Source organism: Lepidochelys kempii, chromosome 22 (assembly GCF_965140265.1).
Source record: "Lepidochelys kempii isolate rLepKem1 chromosome 22, rLepKem1.hap2, whole genome shotgun sequence".
Classification (NCBI taxonomy): Eukaryota; Metazoa; Chordata; order Testudines; family Cheloniidae; genus Lepidochelys; species Lepidochelys kempii.
The window spans coordinates 12,271,119-12,287,265 of record NC_133277.1 but is presented as its reverse complement, the minus strand read 5'-3'; the positions used below and the strand labels follow the sequence as shown (position 1 = coordinate 12,287,265).

At 48.8% G+C, this 16,147-nt stretch overlaps 1 protein-coding gene across 5 annotated transcripts in view; it reads left to right on the top strand.

The window, feature by feature from the left end:
* GRIK4 (glutamate ionotropic receptor kainate type subunit 4) overlaps positions 1–16,147 on the top strand; it is a 304,903-nt gene that overhangs the window by 250,642 nt on the left and 38,114 nt on the right. For 3 of the 5 annotated variants that reach the window (XM_073321250.1, XM_073321247.1, XM_073321252.1), the window contains exons 11-12: positions 8,691–8,798; positions 9,944–10,147. In XM_073321250.1, coding sequence (XP_073177351.1) covers positions 8,691–8,798; positions 9,944–10,147 — 312 coding nt within the window. The remainder of the gene's footprint in view (positions 1–8,690; positions 8,799–9,943; positions 10,148–16,147) is intronic. The other 2 variants (XM_073321249.1, XM_073321251.1) reach the window with 2 other exon arrangements.

Sequence of the window (16,147 nt, the reverse complement as noted above, 5' to 3'; positions counted from 1 at the left end):
TGCACAGTGCTGGTTTGTATTCCAGTGGCGGCATAATTCCTCAGCTGGGCCTCTACCTCTGAGCTGGAGGAGGCAGCCCCAACCTGCACCTCTTACCTGGGGGTCAGGCCAATGCCTAGAGGGCGGATTAAGGCTAAACAGGGCCCAGGTCCACCCAAGTTACGAGACCTCCAAGCAGGCTCTTATACCCTACCTGCCCCATGCTCAGGCTCTCCCTTTCAGGCCCCCAAAACATGTCTCCTGCCCACTCCTGAATCTTTGACCTTCCTCCAAGATGAAACATCCCACCAACCTCACCAATTCATCTGGACCGCCTCCAACCATGAAGCCCAGTTCCTGCTCAGCTGGGTACTTCTCACCCAAAGTAGGAGGTGCCGATCCAGGTTTCTGAAATCCACTGCTGGATCCTGCAAGGTGCTGAGCACGCCTTTAGTTGTCAGTGTTTTCAAGTGGGAATCAAGGGCCCTCAAGCCCCAGCACTAGTATAATGCTTTGAGATTAGAATAGCTCTAGTGGGCTGCTGCTTATTCGCCAATTTTCCTCTTCTCAGCCAATCGTGGGAGAAATTCCCATATTATTATATATTGAATAAATAAATGAATAGTTAGAAATCATTTAACTAAACCCACCACTCAGGAGCAAACACTTGTGTCCTGGAGACAAACTGCTCCCAAGGGTCAAATTAGCTGACTTCTGTCTAGAGTTGTTTGAAGCATCCTTGTTGCCTTTTTAACAGGCTCATGCTCTCTGCCCATGTCTGTCACTTTCAGCCACAGGGGCTTCCAGCTCATCAGCTTTGAGAGAAAATTCACCAGAAGTTGAAGCTGATCCAGATTTCTGCTAGCAAACAAATTAGAGACTCTCAGATTTTCAAACTCCTCTTGCTTTTGGGCAGGAGAGCCAGGGCTTTAAGTGTTTAACTTTTAATATATTTGTGTAATGCACTGAACGCTTTTCCATATTTAGTTTAACTTGTGGAACTGTTTCCTCAGCTGTACGAAGAGCCCTCTGTTCACAAGATGCCTGATAAGGCAGAAGCTCATTAGCATGTGTCTGGGATCTGGCAGGGGCTGACTTTGTACATTTCTTTTTGCTTTCTCTCCCCTTCCCATCTTTTAAAAAGCATAGTAGCATCTCTCTGGGGTTTAGATTAAACCCTGGGGACTGGGATTTGGCACTTTAAAAGGGGGAAGATGGGGTATGTGTAACTTGCAGGTGATCCCTAGGAGGGGAAGAAAATTTGGATGGGGAATTAATGGCAAGACTGGGGTTAGAACCCACCAATCTCCACAGCCTCACCTCCATGAGACACCACGTTCCCTCCTTGTGTGGGTGTGTCCAATTATCCATTTGTGTGCAAAAAGGCTTCCATGCCTTAAACACAGAGTGGTGGGGATGGCAGGAGGGTGCATAATTGGTATGCTGATGAGATGCAGATGAGCTGACAGATCAGAGACCCTCTACAATTACAGCCACTTCAACCCATCAAGCCCTTTTAGCATGTAAATAGCTAAGCAGCTGCCTCAGGACCTGTGCTCCTCCCCCCCACCCCAGCCTCTGGTGTGGGTTCTGGGCCTGATTCTGCAAAGGAATGAGTGCCCTTGTCTCCCATGGACTTCCTTATGGTCTGATGGTACTCAGCACCTCATGGGAGGCTCTTAGCAAAAGATTAGGCCCTCAGTGGACAACTCCTGGAGGTTATTGCCCCAGCTAAGGAACGGGTCTAAGAGGCCCTGGGAATGAGCTGGGCATGGGGGTTGTCACCCTGGCCAGGGGGAGAGAATGTTGCCCTGACTGGGGAGTGGGCAGGGGTTGCCCCAAGGGGAGAGTAGGCAGGGGGAACCCTGGCTAGGCAGTGGTCTGGGATTGCGCCAAGGATGGTCACATTAGCTGGGGAGTGGGCTGAGGGAGGGTCTCCCCAGCTGGGAAGTGGGCCAGGGAGACCCACAGGTTTGTCACGTGTGTCTGTTAGTCATGCAGGTTTAATAGGCGACCCTCCGCATGTTAGCTGCCAGCCCCTCTGAGCATGCTAGGCATTCAGTGGCTGTGAGCTCATTGTCCTGCAATAGGGGTCTTCCAGCATCCTTTAGCAGCAGCAGGCCTGGCAGATTTGTGCAGCTACCTCCAAGTTTCTGTTCTGCAAGAGATTCTAATCCCCATTTCTCTTTGGGCTGATAAGGAGCTGTTTGCCAAGTGCCTAATTATGTCTCCTGCCGGAAACCTCCCCTACCTGTTAGCATCGACAAGGCTCTTCAAATGCAAACTCTCTTTCTCGGGCATGAGGAGTGTGTGTGTTGGGGGAATGTGAGAAATGAGCTCAGCAGGACACTGCTTGCTAATCAGAGCTCAGAAGAAATCCACCTTCATCGTGCTGGAGGTGTCTAGTTGTTTCAAGGCATTCATATTCAGAGCCAGCTTTACCCTGGACCCTAGTTGCAGGGGTGAAGATGGGGGGGGGGAGGGGCTTGTTGCGTCAAGTGATTACAGAATGGTCTCACCATGTCATCTCTCCCTGGCATCACCTGCTGCTTAGGCCTGCGGGGAGCTGCAGAAAAGGCACGTAATGAAAGTACTCCTTTTCTTGTTTGAGTGGTGTTTTGCCACCTTGTGCTTTAAGGGATTGGGAGCTCAGGCTCATTTGTGCCAATCCCTGTCAACCATGGGAGTTTAAGGGATTGAAGGAGTGGGACTGGCACACCATGCTCATCTTATGTTAGCTGGCGGCCATTTTCTATGGAGATGATAAATCTGTGAGGGTATCGCACATTCCGATAACTCCTTTGTGGGGCAGCGAAGTCTAGAGACCTTGTCTTCCCAGGGAGGTTAGGGAGGGATGCAGCCAAGGCTGCTGTCTTATTCTTCACAGGTTCAGCTGCCCTGTCTGGATACACATTATTTGTATCACAGTAATGCCTTGAGGCCCTAACAGAGGTATGGTAGGTACTGTGTGTATGCCTGGTAACAGAGTCCCTGCCTAAAAGAGCTTACAATCTAAATAGACAAGACAGACAAAGGAAGGGCAATTATCCCCATTTTACAGAGGGGGAAACTAGGTTAAGTGGCTTGCCCGAGGCCACACAGGGAGTCTATAGCAGAGCCAGACGTTGAACCCAGCTCTCCTGAGTCTTTGCCTAGTCAGGTACATCTATACAGCCCGTGGCAGCAAGCCTCCCAGCCTGGGCCAACAGACTCAGGCGTGTGGGACTCACTCTATGTAGCTATGTAGACGCTGCAACTCAGGGTGGCTCTCGGGCTCTGAAGCCTAGGATAGGGGGTGGGCCTCAGAGCCGAGCCCCAGCCTGATAACCAATGTCAAAGCCCTATTTTTAGCACGGTAGAGTGAGTCCCACACGCCTGAGTCTGTCAATCCAGGTTGGGAGGCTCACTGCCACAGACTATGTAAACATATCCTCAGGGTCTTAATCACAAGGCCATCTTCCCCAGTTCTGGATAGGGTATCTGATCGTTTTTTGAGGAGTATTGAAGAGATTTTATTGGTGGTTCTTTATTTATATAAAGAAACGTATATATGTATATAAAAATCATATATATGTATATGATTAACATTTCCTTGGCATCTGCATTGGAGAGAGAAAAGATCTGAGGATCCTAGTAATCTTCCAGTACATTAAACTTCAGAAGCACTGAGCATTGTGGGGAGTCAATTAATGCCATTACCATACCATCAAGGGAGTCAGTACCAAGCACAGCATGGAGTGGGAATAACCTTGACATATCGATGTATTTAGCCTCAGTGTTATGCTACAAGAAGGGTCAAATCATCTGTCATGCCAGAGGAGGAGGAGGCAGTCAATTACAGTATGCCAGCAGGGAAGGGAAGAATCTGACAACAGCAAGAGTTGTTAAAATTAAAGATAATCTGTCACTAATCTCCCATTATCAGATCTGACAAAATAATGCGTTACTGAGAACTGATCGCTATCTTAGAGAAGCAAGAGGGGAGGGAATGTTGTCTAGTTGTTATAGCAGGTGACTGGGGCCTTGTGCTAGCCTTGTGATAAAGTCCAGTGTAGCTAAAATCCATCATGTTATATCAGTGAAGCCCGAGTTTAAAGGCTTGATCCTGCATCTATAGAATCATAGAATATCAGAGTTGGAAGGGAGCTCAGGAGATCATCTAGTCCAACCCCCTGCTCAAAGCAGGACCAATCCCCAACTAAACCATCCCAGCCAGGGCTTTGTCAAGCCTGACCTTAAAAACTTCTAAGGAAGGAGATTCCACCACCTCCCTAGGCAACGCATTCCAGTGTTTCACCACCCTCCTAGTGAAAAAGTTTTTCCTAATATCCAACCTAAACCTCCCCCACTGCAACTTGAGACCATTACTCCTTGTTCTGTCATCTGCCACCACTGAGAACAGCCTAGCTCCATGCTCTTTGGACTCCCTTTCAGGTAGTTGAAAGCAGCTATCAAATCCCCCCTCATTCTTCTCTTCTGCAGACTAAATAACCCCAGTTCCCTCAGCCTCTCCTCATAAGTCATGTGCTCCAGCCCCCTAATAATTTTTGTTGCCCTCCGCTGGACTCTTTCTATATCCATCTTGTAGTGTGGGACCCAAAACTGGACACAGTACTCCAGATGAGGCCTCACCAATACCCAATGATCACATCCCTCAATCTGCTGGCAATGCTCCTACTTATACATCCCAAAATGCTGTTAGCCTTCTTGGCAACAAGAGCACACTGTTGACTGTGTGAATGACAAAACTCCCATGGACTTCAATGCAGGGACTGCCCCAGACTGATTACTGCACTCAGCCAAGGCACAATGAAAGCTGTTTCAGTGCGTCTATATTAGGGGGTTGCACAGAGGTAACTAGATTGATTTTGAGTTAAACCGAGGCTGATTTTCGAATAGAGCTCAACAAGGTCTAGATCAGGGTGGGTGAACTTTTTGGCCCGAGGGCCATATCTGGGAATAGAAATTGTCTGGCGGGCCATGAATGCTCACAAAATTGGGGTTGGGGGTGAGGACTCTGGTTGGGGGTGCGGGCTCCAGGGTAGGGCAAGAAATGAGGAGTTAAGGGTGTGGGAGGGGGCTTTGGGCTGGGGTGGGGGGAGCAGGGGCAAAGACTCCAGCTGGAGGTGTGGGTTCTGGGGTGGGGCTGGGGATGAGTTTGGCATGCAGGAGGGTGCTCTGGGCTGGGATCGAGAGGTTTGGAAGGCGGGAGGGGGATCAGGGCTGGGGCAGAGGGTTGGGGCACGGGGCGAGGTTCGAGGGTGCAGGCTCCAGGTGGCGCTTACCTCAAGCAGCTCCCAGAAGCAGCAGCATGTCCCTTCTCCAGCTCGTATGCAGAGGCACGGCCCAGGCGGTTCCCGGCCAATAGGAGCTGTAGGGCCAGCACTCGAGGCAGGGGCAGTGTGCAGAACGGAGCCCCCGGCTGCCCCTTCACGTAGGAGCCAGAGGAGGCCATGCCGCTGTTTCCCGGAGCCACGTGCAGCAGCCCCAAACCCTGCTCCCCGGCTGGAGCACCAGAGCAGGGCCGGCCCCAGAACCCACTCCCCAGCGGCAGCTCAAGGGCCGGATTAAAACCGCTGGCAGGCCAGATCCAGCCCGTGGGCTGTAGTTTGCCCACCCCTGGTCTAGATGCCAAGGACTCCTGGGTTCTATTCCCAGCTTGTGCTCTGTGACCTGCTGCCAATCACTGTGCCTCGGTCCCCTCATCTGTCAGGCGAGGCTAATGGCCCTTCCTAGCCTCATGGAGGGGCTGTGAGCTTTGATGAGTTAATGGCTATGGTGCACACTGAAATCCTGGTGTGACACGTGCTTTTCCCGGAGCAGCATTCATGTTGTGAAAGGTGCCAGATTGGCAGCCCTGGAGGCTGAACTTTCCCTGTGCTATCTGCAGAGCAGATATAGCATGAGCTACCACACGCTGCCATGCGGTTCCTCTATTCACTCTCCAACCTCGACGTGCCACCTCTAGGGAAATGCCTTGTGTATGGCCCTGGTGTGGGCTGTACCAAGCGCTTGCTGCCCATTGCCTTGGCACACTCTGCCGTAAGAAGGTGGTGGAGTTTGGACCACCAGTGCTGCCTAGAGAGGCATCGCACGATCAGCTGCAGGCAGAACCAGCAAGAGTTGCCCCTAGAAGGGCAGGGAGCAAGCAGAGGCCAATCAGGGCCTAACAAGCCACATAGGCTGGTTGCTTCCACCAGGAGCCAGTTCCACATGAAGCCAGGCCAGGGAAGCGTGGCTTGCCCTGCCCTAACCCACTTCACCTAACCTGGCTTGGCCAGAGGCCTAACCTTGACAGTGCTGGTGCTGGGTCTCTAGGAAGGACTACTGGGTATGTTATGGACTTTAACACTCTGGTGGCTATTTTGAATTCTGCATTAATTTGTTTTTCTGCAAATCTGCTCTGTGAGCCCTTTGACAGCCCAGTCAGTCCCTTGCCTCTGTGCAGAGATGACGGACCAAGTTGCCCTGGTTCTGGGTATTTCCAAGCGCTTCTTCATCACTGCCCCATTGCCACATACGATTTGTGCCTCCTTATGATATGGGGATGGGAGGCGGATGCAACAAATGTGCTTTAAGGGACAACACCTTGAGGTCAGTTAGCATTTTGAGCTGGATTTGAACCAGCATCCTAGAAGTGCTGTACAGCGCTTGCCTCCCATTCCCAGCTCTCTGAGTCACCCAGTCCTTATTAAGGAAGTGTTGCTGTTATTTCAGATTGCATTTGGATCATGAAAATGAGTTGAGAAATTACTCTGGAGCCACACTGGTTATCAGACATGAGTCATGCTGGTGGAAAAGTACTGCCAAGAAAAGCCATTGACCTCACAGGGCCAGTTCCGCAGCTGGGGTAAATCAATGTCACTCTGTTAATTTCAAGGGTGATGCACCCATTTATATCAGGTCTGGATCAGGCCTGTAATTAGAGATGGTCAGGAACGTTTCAATGAAACGTAGCATGTCAGAAAAAGCAGATTCAAAACTTTTGTGGAAGCTTCCGATGAATTCGGGGCAAGTCCTGCTCTGCCTGATTCCAAGCCGGGGCCTGGACCCGGGTGTCTCACGTCCCCAGTGAGTGCCCTCACCACGGGGGGGTCAGTTTGCGAGCAGGTCTCTGTCTCATTCTCATGCATAAGAAAAACTGATTTTGAACCCTCCATTTTTTTGCTACCTGGAATTCCTGTTTTCCAGCTAGCTCCACCTATAACCGATGTTACCTTCCTCCGTCTCTCTCCCTAACATAATTAGATTACACCTGGTGCAAAGGGAAATGGATTTATTCCTAGCACTCTGCCAACCATGGCACAGCAAAGGGGTAATTTGCCTTAGAACTCCAGTGTCCGAGTCTGCTTGGGCCGGTACTAGAGCATCATGGAACAGATGACCTTTGCTACGAAGAGTTCCTTGCAGGCACCCCAAACATTATGGGGTCATCGCCTAGCTTTTAGGGTAGCAGTACAAGAAAGACAACTCGCCTCAGCAAGGTCAAGGGATTTACTCCACAATCAGCTCCGCAACAGGCTGAGGGCTGGGATCTTATAAGGTGCAGAGAGGCTTCCCAGTGGGAAAGGGACTCTGCCAAGGATAGAATGGATGAGACCTGCTGCCTGTTACATGACCTTGTTGCGGCCTTGTCCTGTACACGCATGTCATAGCGTCAGGCAGGAATTGTCTCTCTCTTCCAGGGCGTTGGACAGGTAATTAGTTTTAATACAATAACACCAAGGTTTGGATAGGGTGGCTTAGTCTCTGTGTAGAATTGTTGGGGTTGATTAGCCTAAGTGCTGTAGTTTGGGGGGTTAATTAATCTCCAGGCGGCCGTGCGGGCAGGGGCTCGGGGAGATTAATCACTGTGCAGTGCTGCTGAGGCTGTGGGTTAGTTTCTAAGCCCGTTGTTAAGGTGACGCCGCATGGCAAGGTTAGAAGACGTTCGTGTCGGCACTGTACCAGTTGGATCTGATATTTGGTAATGGAGGCCAGGAGGCTGTGATACTACGTCCTGTAGGGCTTATTCTCCAAGGATCTCAGAGTACTTTACCATGACTTGAGCCTATTGGCACCCTTTGAGGTCAGTCATGTATTGTGATCCCCTTCAGATGGGTAGCTGTGAGGAAAAGTCACTCGCCCAAGGCTGCCTGGTGAATCAGTGTCAGAACCAGGAATGGAACTCCTGAGGTAAAATCCTGGTGGGGAGAAAGCACTGTGGTTTCTATGAGGATGAATCATGGGTGGGGGTATAGCACTGATCCCACCTAGCTACCTTGGGCTAAAACCACAGTGCCTTGTCTCCACTGGGATTTTACAGTGGGATAGCTCAGGTGCATAGTTATCTTGTGTTAAAAACACAGCTGCGAAGACAAAGCTTTAGTCCTGGTGCATCAAATAACAGCAAGCACCCCATCCCCCTCCTGTGCACCTTTCCGAATCAGGCGCCTGGCTGTGGTCACAGTAGAGATGCCTGAATTAACCGCTAGCAATTTGAACCTGGGTGCTTCTTAGCGCTGTGGCAGAAGTGGCGTGTGCCAAGGCTGCCTACCAGCGGAATAATCTCTCTGCCATAATGTTGGTGGGGTGCACTGTAAAGGTAATGGAGCGTTAATAAATATCTTTCACAGGGCTGGCCTGATCATTGTCAGTCACAGCAGCCATATGGCGGGCGTGTATGGTAATTTGCACGGTAAATTTCATTATTCTGCTCTTTACCGCTACAGATTGGTCGCTGGCATGTTTCTGAAGGACTTACCATGGACAACAGAATCTTCTCCTCCAACATATCAGATAGTCTCTTCAACACCACGCTCATCGTCACTACCATCCTGGTAAGTGAGGGGGTCACCGACAGCTCCCGTTAGCTCTTCTCCAGCCCAGCGTCTAGGGATGTCATTCTCAATCAGCCAGGATATTATTCCCTTCTTCCACCCCTCCTCTGCCCCCTGCATTCAGCGCCGCACACTGATTTCATAAAGAACAGAAGATCAAATCTCTAATTACAGCATTGAGGACAATTTATGACAGTGTAATTAAACTCAAGTTGATGTTTCATATGGAAATGATATTTGATGAGTTCAGAAGCAGCTGGGGAGAGGACTGTGATGGGGATAAGCTGCAATTTTAAATTCATCTCCGAGTGATGTTCTTGTTCCGGATACAGCTGTTAGGTGGGGTAGGAGAGTTGTCCCTTCTCTCCATAAAAATTACTAAAAATGATTAAGATGAATATAATTGTAATAGACTGGGAATAGAGGGTACATCGCTACTATCCTCACCTCACAAAGTCCTTGTGCTGCCTGCCCCCCCATCTTGCCCAGAGTCCACTACCCCACTGAGGTTTTACCAGTGCCCCTGCTGCTAACATCTACACGCCCGTGAAACACGCTGGGAGCCAGTTCTATGGGTCCAGATGAGCTCTGCTTGAATCAAGGCCCAAACTACAGCAGAGGTGTCCTTATACTGTCTTTCCCTCCCTAACTCTCCAGCCACCAAGGCTGCGACTACAGAAGCCAGTTTGACACACACACGCCCCAGCAGCCTTGGGGCTGCTCTGAATTATTTCCAGCTAGTTCAAGATTGTTGGAACTCTGGCCACGGCCTAGAATGCCCTCTACCCCTTGTAGATCAAACTTGTTCAGAGAATTCCACTGACATCGGAAGGAGTAGGAGCAAGTAGCACAGAACTGCCTACTCTATCTTTACACCACCTAAGGATTTTCCTAGGCAAGCAGAATGCACAACTGGTGCTTGAAGCCAGCTTTTGGTCCCCTCTTTCACCCCAATCCCATGAGGAGGTCAAAGGGACAGAGCAGGACTGAAGATCTGGCCAGTTTCTTTTGCCAGAGCCCCTGCCTCCCATGGCACTTCCCAGTAAGCCTCCTTCATCAGCCCCGCTTACTGATTCACGCTAAATGCAGAGCTGTTGTGATCCTATGGCTAAGATGGGAATGACAGCTGCCCAGTTTCAATGCAGGAAAACCCTTATTTAATGCTGAAGGGGAACCACCAGGCACTGGAGGGGAACGACCGCTATGAAGGCTTCTGCGTGGACATGTTGAAGGAGCTGGCGGAGATCCTGCACTTCAACTATAAGATCCGCCTGGTTGGTGACGGGGTGTATGGCGTGCCCGAGGTGAATGGCACCTGGACTGGCATGGTGGGAGAGCTCATTGCTCGGGTGAGTGAAACAGCATTTGTTTTAAGCCTTTATAAGAGTTAAATAACACAACAGCAAAGGGCTTCAGTACTTATAAGGAATCATAAGATGATGATGATGATTGTGGTTTTATTCAGTAAATGAGAATCTGACATGAATATCTGCATTAAAAGTGTTTTTTTCATAATTGTAAATGCATTTTAACTCACTGTGACAGTGCTCCCAGTGGTTAGAGCAGGAACGAGGCCTGCTGGATCCTTGCCTTTGCTGCATTAAGGAATGCGATTTAGTAGTTGGAGTAGGGGCCTGGGAGTCCTGAGTAGAGCTGGTTGGAAAATCATTCCCCACCCCCTGGAAAATTGCAATGTTTCATTAAAAAGAAAAGCATGTTCTGGCAAAAAACCCACAAGTTTAGGGTTTTCAGACAGAAAGTTTTTGATAGAAACAACAGTTTCTGCAAAAAAACCAGACACTTTCTGCAAAAACTTTTGTTTAGCTGACAGTCAAAGTTCTCACAGAAAAACAGTTTCAGCAAAAACTTTTCAATGAGCCCCACTCTTTGGACCCAGCCCAGGCTCAGGGGCTGGGGGGGGATGTTATCTGGTGCTTGGAGCAGGAGGCTCAAAGTCAGGATTCAGGGTCTAGTTAGATAGGGGCCTGGGAGTCATGACTGCCAGGTTCTGTTCCTAGCTGTGGCTGGGAATGCTGTCCAGTGGGTGGAGCAGGAAATCTGAGGTCTCTGCTGGGTTCTGTTTCTGAATTTGCCAGTGACTCCCTGAGTGTGTGAGTGTGGACAGTCTGTGTCACCTCTCCATCTTTCAGTTTCTCCCCACTAGCAAAACAGGATAATTATCCTTTCTTCAGGACCCTGAGGCTTAAGTAAATATGGTTTGGAAAATGCTTTGAGGTCCTTGTTAAAACCAGGTACATAAGAGCAAATGATTAAGTGTGGTATTATTGAAACCTGTATTTGTTTGCTCGCTGGCTTGGTGTTATAGGGGTGCTTTTGTGAACTGGACTGCAGAACTCAGCTGGTGGAAATCACCATAGCTCCATTAAAATCCATCTAAGGTAGTTATCTGGCCCCTGTCACTGTAGTAGAGTGCCTCACAATCCTTAAGTATCCGGGGGTAGCCGTGTTAGTCTGTATCCACAAAAACAATAACGAGTCCAGTGGCACCTCAAAGGCTAACATTTATTTGGGCATAAGCTTTTGTGGGTAAAAACCCCACTTCTTCAGATGCATCGATCAGATACAGATCACAATCCTTAAGGTTTGTCCACATGAACATTTAGCTTGAAGCAAGCTGGCTTCGTTAGCACTCTTTAATCTACTCCTGTTTCAAAGTGGCAGAGGTCAAAGGACCCTAACCAGCGGTTAGCATGTGTCAGCAGGGTGCATGCAGACAGCTGGGTGTGGCAGGCTAGATTCATGCCCCAGTTTGCCGCAAACTAAATGGTCTTGTAGACAAGTCCTTAATGTATTTATCCTCTCAACATCCTTGTCCCTGTGAAGTAGGGGAAGTACCATTATCCTGAGGCACAGAGTTAAATGATTTGCCCAAGAAGCCTGTGGCAGAGCAGTTCTTTCAAACTAGCATCCTAACTCCTAAACCATCCACCTTCCCCATGGAGATATGGAAACTGACCCCAGCTATGATTGTGGCCTCTTTTTTTTTTTTTTTCTTTTCTGGCCAACTGTTTGCAAATCCTTGGGGCTGTTGGCATAGATTTTATCCATCTCTAGCTATATATAAAACAGCGCTGCGGCATTTCTTTCGGAAGGTGAGGAGGAAAGCACACAAAGCAGTGTGTGATCTCTGTAAACAAAGGGAAGAAAGATACACACCCGTGACATTTTTGGCCTACTAACCTTGACAGCGCCTCTCTATTGAATGCTAACTGCTGATTTTTGGGGACATAAGTGTTTGAACCACCTCCGCACAGAAACAAAGTATTTATAACTCATTTAACTCCAGTTCAGGAGGGTTTTTGTTCCTGTGCAGGCCAGAGGCCATTGGAATCTTTCAGTTGCCTTCAGTGGGCTTTGATTCTGACCCTGTCTTTCCCAACCCTACCAGCCAGTGCAGGGATATTCCCTACAGTACCATGTCGAGTGTTTTTCTCCAGACCAGCTTCAAATGTCTCTTCCCTTGATAGATCCGGCAGCCAGGTAGAGCTCATACTTGAGGAAGGTTTATTTTTCCCCTGACATTCAGCACAAATGTAACTTCCTTTTTAATTCCATCTCATTGTTCCCACTCAACCCACCCTCAGTGCCACTAGCAATGGAAATGGGAGGGAGGTTGTACACAGGATACTTTCTCTGGGTTTATTCAGCACATGGGCTCTCGTACTGAACTGCACATGTGCCGCCTAGGTGTTTGTGTGGCACCCAGCACAACAGGATAGTGGTCCATGACTGCGTCTCTGAAGCACCGCTAGGATGGAAATGGTGTGACCCCAGCCCTGACAACATGATCTCGCATGCACAGCACGTGTGAGATCATGCCTCCAGGAGAATGCCGTTTTGACGAGCTGGCAGCAGGACTTCGCCTGCACCATGCATGCTAGCTCCTGCAGGCCTTGGGGGGATCCCTGTGCTTTTCAAAATGGCATCCCCTGTGCAGGCTACTGGCAAAACCATGTCCAGTTTTGTCTCCGTAGCAAACAGGAGACAAACTATTTAAAAACAGGACTGTCCAGTTTAAAACCAGATGAATGGCCTGTCTAGGCATGACTGCTATAGAAATAATAATAATAATTCACGAGAGACTGAATAATAATTCACTTGGCAGAACTCCCAGTCTAGACACCACTATACCTGCACCATTGCACGTCTCTAGCCAGACACAAATTTTCTTACCTTTTTAAGGCCGGAGAGGACCATTATCTAATGCACGGCGGGGGCAGTGGTCCAAGTGGCTAGCAACTAGACTGAGACTCAGGAATCCTGGATTCTATTCCTGGCTCTGTCACTGGCCTGCTGGGTGACCTGGGGTTAGTCCCTTCACCTCTCAGTGCCTCTGTTTCCCCATGTGTAAAATGAGGATAATGCTACTGACCTCCTGAGTTAGGTGCTTTGAGATCTATAGATGAACAGTGCTATATAAGAGCTAGGTATTATTATTATTTATTATGTAGTCTGAACTCCTGTATACTAAAGGCCATTCACCCCGTGTCTGCCAGGAGCTTTTACTGGGGTGAGCTGCACTGTACAGATCACACTACTCCAGTGTAAATCATGCCTACACTAGAGGTTTGCACATGTGCAGCTAAGCAGTGGCTGGAACGCCAGTATAGACAAGGCCTAAGTCAAAGCCACCAAACTCTGCTGCTCATATCCCTTCCCAATCGAAGGGTCTGAAGTATTCCAGCCCCATACCTGGATCCCAGCTCAGAGCAATTTGGGAAAAGCAGCTCAACCCAACAGAAATTAAGTTCACAACAGAAATAGGGTTTGTACCTCATTAGTATTTAGGACAGAATCTGAGCTCTGGTTTCTCACTGAATTGGACGTAGTCATTTCTGGGCACGCGCACACGCATGTGTGTGGGGTGTTTTTTTTTCTCTTTTAAATAAAACATGCACATTTGCTTAGTGAATAAAACTACAAAAGTACCTTAGCATCAAGGGGCCTGATTGGCAGCCCGCCCTCTAATTTTACAGGCAGTTTTGCATCTGCAGGTTTTATTGCTGGGTTTTTTGCACCCACAGACTTAAGCATTGATCCTGCAGGTGTTTTACATGTACTTCGCGCTCGGCACCTGAGTGGCCCCATAGACGTTGGTGGGACTGCCCTCGTGTGTAGAGTTAAGCTCGTGGCTAAGTGTTTGCAGGATCTGAGCTTTAGCGGCCATCATCGCAAATTGGGCTCTGTAAATGCCAAAGAGGTAAGATTTTGGAGCGTGTCTTTTCTTGGTTGATCTAGCAGGACTAGATGAAGAGGAAGCTTCCCCACCCATGAATGATTATCAGTAACAACACGGGGTAGGATAGTCAGTCAGCCCCTTCTTGGCCCCTGTAGCTGGATAAGAGGGCTAAGGTGGTGTTAAGGAGCTTTAAATAATCCATATCTGGCTAGGAGAGGATTTTCACAGCCTAGTCCCTGTGGATGACAGAGGGAAGGCTGCCCTCCGAGGATCTCCTCAAAAGTCCTGGCAGAATTGAAACTCTGTACAGGAGCCCTGTGGAGATTCCAGGCAGAACTGTGGCCCCCAGAGCAGCTCTGGGAGGCTGACAGACAGGTCCCGAGAGCTGCCTAAGTTATGCCAGGGGCCCCTCCAGCTCTCAGAGCAGCTCAGAATCAGGGCACAAAGGTTTTTAAAGCCACTGTAACCCCTCCTAGGATCGTACCCCTTGACTGTGATTTCTGTGCTGTTCAGTGAGGCATTTTCCATAGCAGTTCAGACCTCTTGTCCTTCAGCTGTGTTACCGTACCTACAACAGTGGCCAATACCTGATGGTGCAGAGGAAGGCAAAGCACCTAATTGCTTATGCAGTGATGTACAATGGTTAGAGGGTGATTCCTTCCTGACCCCTACAGGAGATCCGTAAATGGCCAGAAGCATGAGATTTGGTTACCATGCTCTTAGCCTGTGTAACTAGAAAGGTCAGAAAATTATCCATCCATGTTTTAATATCCTGCTACAGTATTTGACCTGATGACCCCCAGCCCCTGGGGCACTGAATCTCCACAGAGCGGCTAGGTACTGGAACGAAAAAGTATTCATTGTATTGCTTCTAATTTAACCAGCCATTGATTAAATCTGTAGTGCTGGTAATTCTATTATGGCTAATTCTGCAGGGCCCTAAGATATGAATGAAAAGGATGCTATAGAAATACAAGTTTGTTATTGACCCAAATAGACAAGTACATATCTATCGACCTGTACGCAAAACTAATTAAGAGCTGAGGAACACGCAGACAGGATGACTCAGGAGATTAGTGAAAGGGCCATCGTCTTTCATATGCAGGTCAGCAGTTTGGATCCAGCTCAGGCCAGTGATCACATAAAATTGTTACCATCTGATGGTGGTTTGATGGAGGTGAAATTCATTTGGGAGGAATCCACCCAGTTCCTAATAAAAGTATTCGTATTTCCCGGAAACTAGCATGCTAATAGGTGCCTTTGTGAATCAAGGGCCGTGAAGACTGGCTTCCTTTCTCATCCTTAGAGGTGGGCTCAGGAATGAGGCACAGTAGTAAGACAGCATCATACCTTCCTTTGCTATTCCTACCCTGTGGCTGGATTGAACACTTCAATCTCCAGTTGTCAGGCTGACACCTTGTATGAGCACTGACTATCACAAGGAAACAGGGAAGAATAACAGAGCTTGCACATTGCTTAGTGTTCAGCGCCCCAGCCTGCAGGGATGGGCTGAGAGAATATGTCTCATTTTTTTCCTTTTACAATATCATCTCTCACTTTGAGTCCCTGATGGCTCTCTCATCCTAGAGCCAGAAGGCATTCACTAGCCTGATGCAAGCCAATAACTATTTTCCAGGCAATGTGACAGCTTCCCCTTTATTCTGATACAACTGCATTGGCTGCCTTTTGGTAGCGAGTGGCTGGCTATGCTCACTGTCTCTTTGCAGTGCCTGTGCGTCTTCTTGTGATGAGACTTCAGGGATTAACTCCCGTGCTGTGACAGCGCTGGGGAGCAAGGTTTGCTTTGAGGGATTCAGAAGCAACAGCTATCAAAGGCTTCGAATCCACCTGTCTCTCATTCCTCATTTTCATAAAGAATGAGGCTAAACTAAGGGACAAGTTGCTCACCATGCAACTTAATCAGCAGGAACTTAAGCTGCAGCCTTGCTACAAGTCACCCCTGTCGTCCTCATTCCTTATTTATTATATGTGTTGTGGTGGCTCGTAAAAGGCTCCAATCAGGGATCAGAGCATCACCGTGAGAAGTACGGCACTGACGTGTAGTAGACAGTCCCTGCCCCCAAAGCATTTACTGTCTAGGTTAACAACAAGATGCAACAGGTGGATGAAACAAACTGCTAGAGAGGGA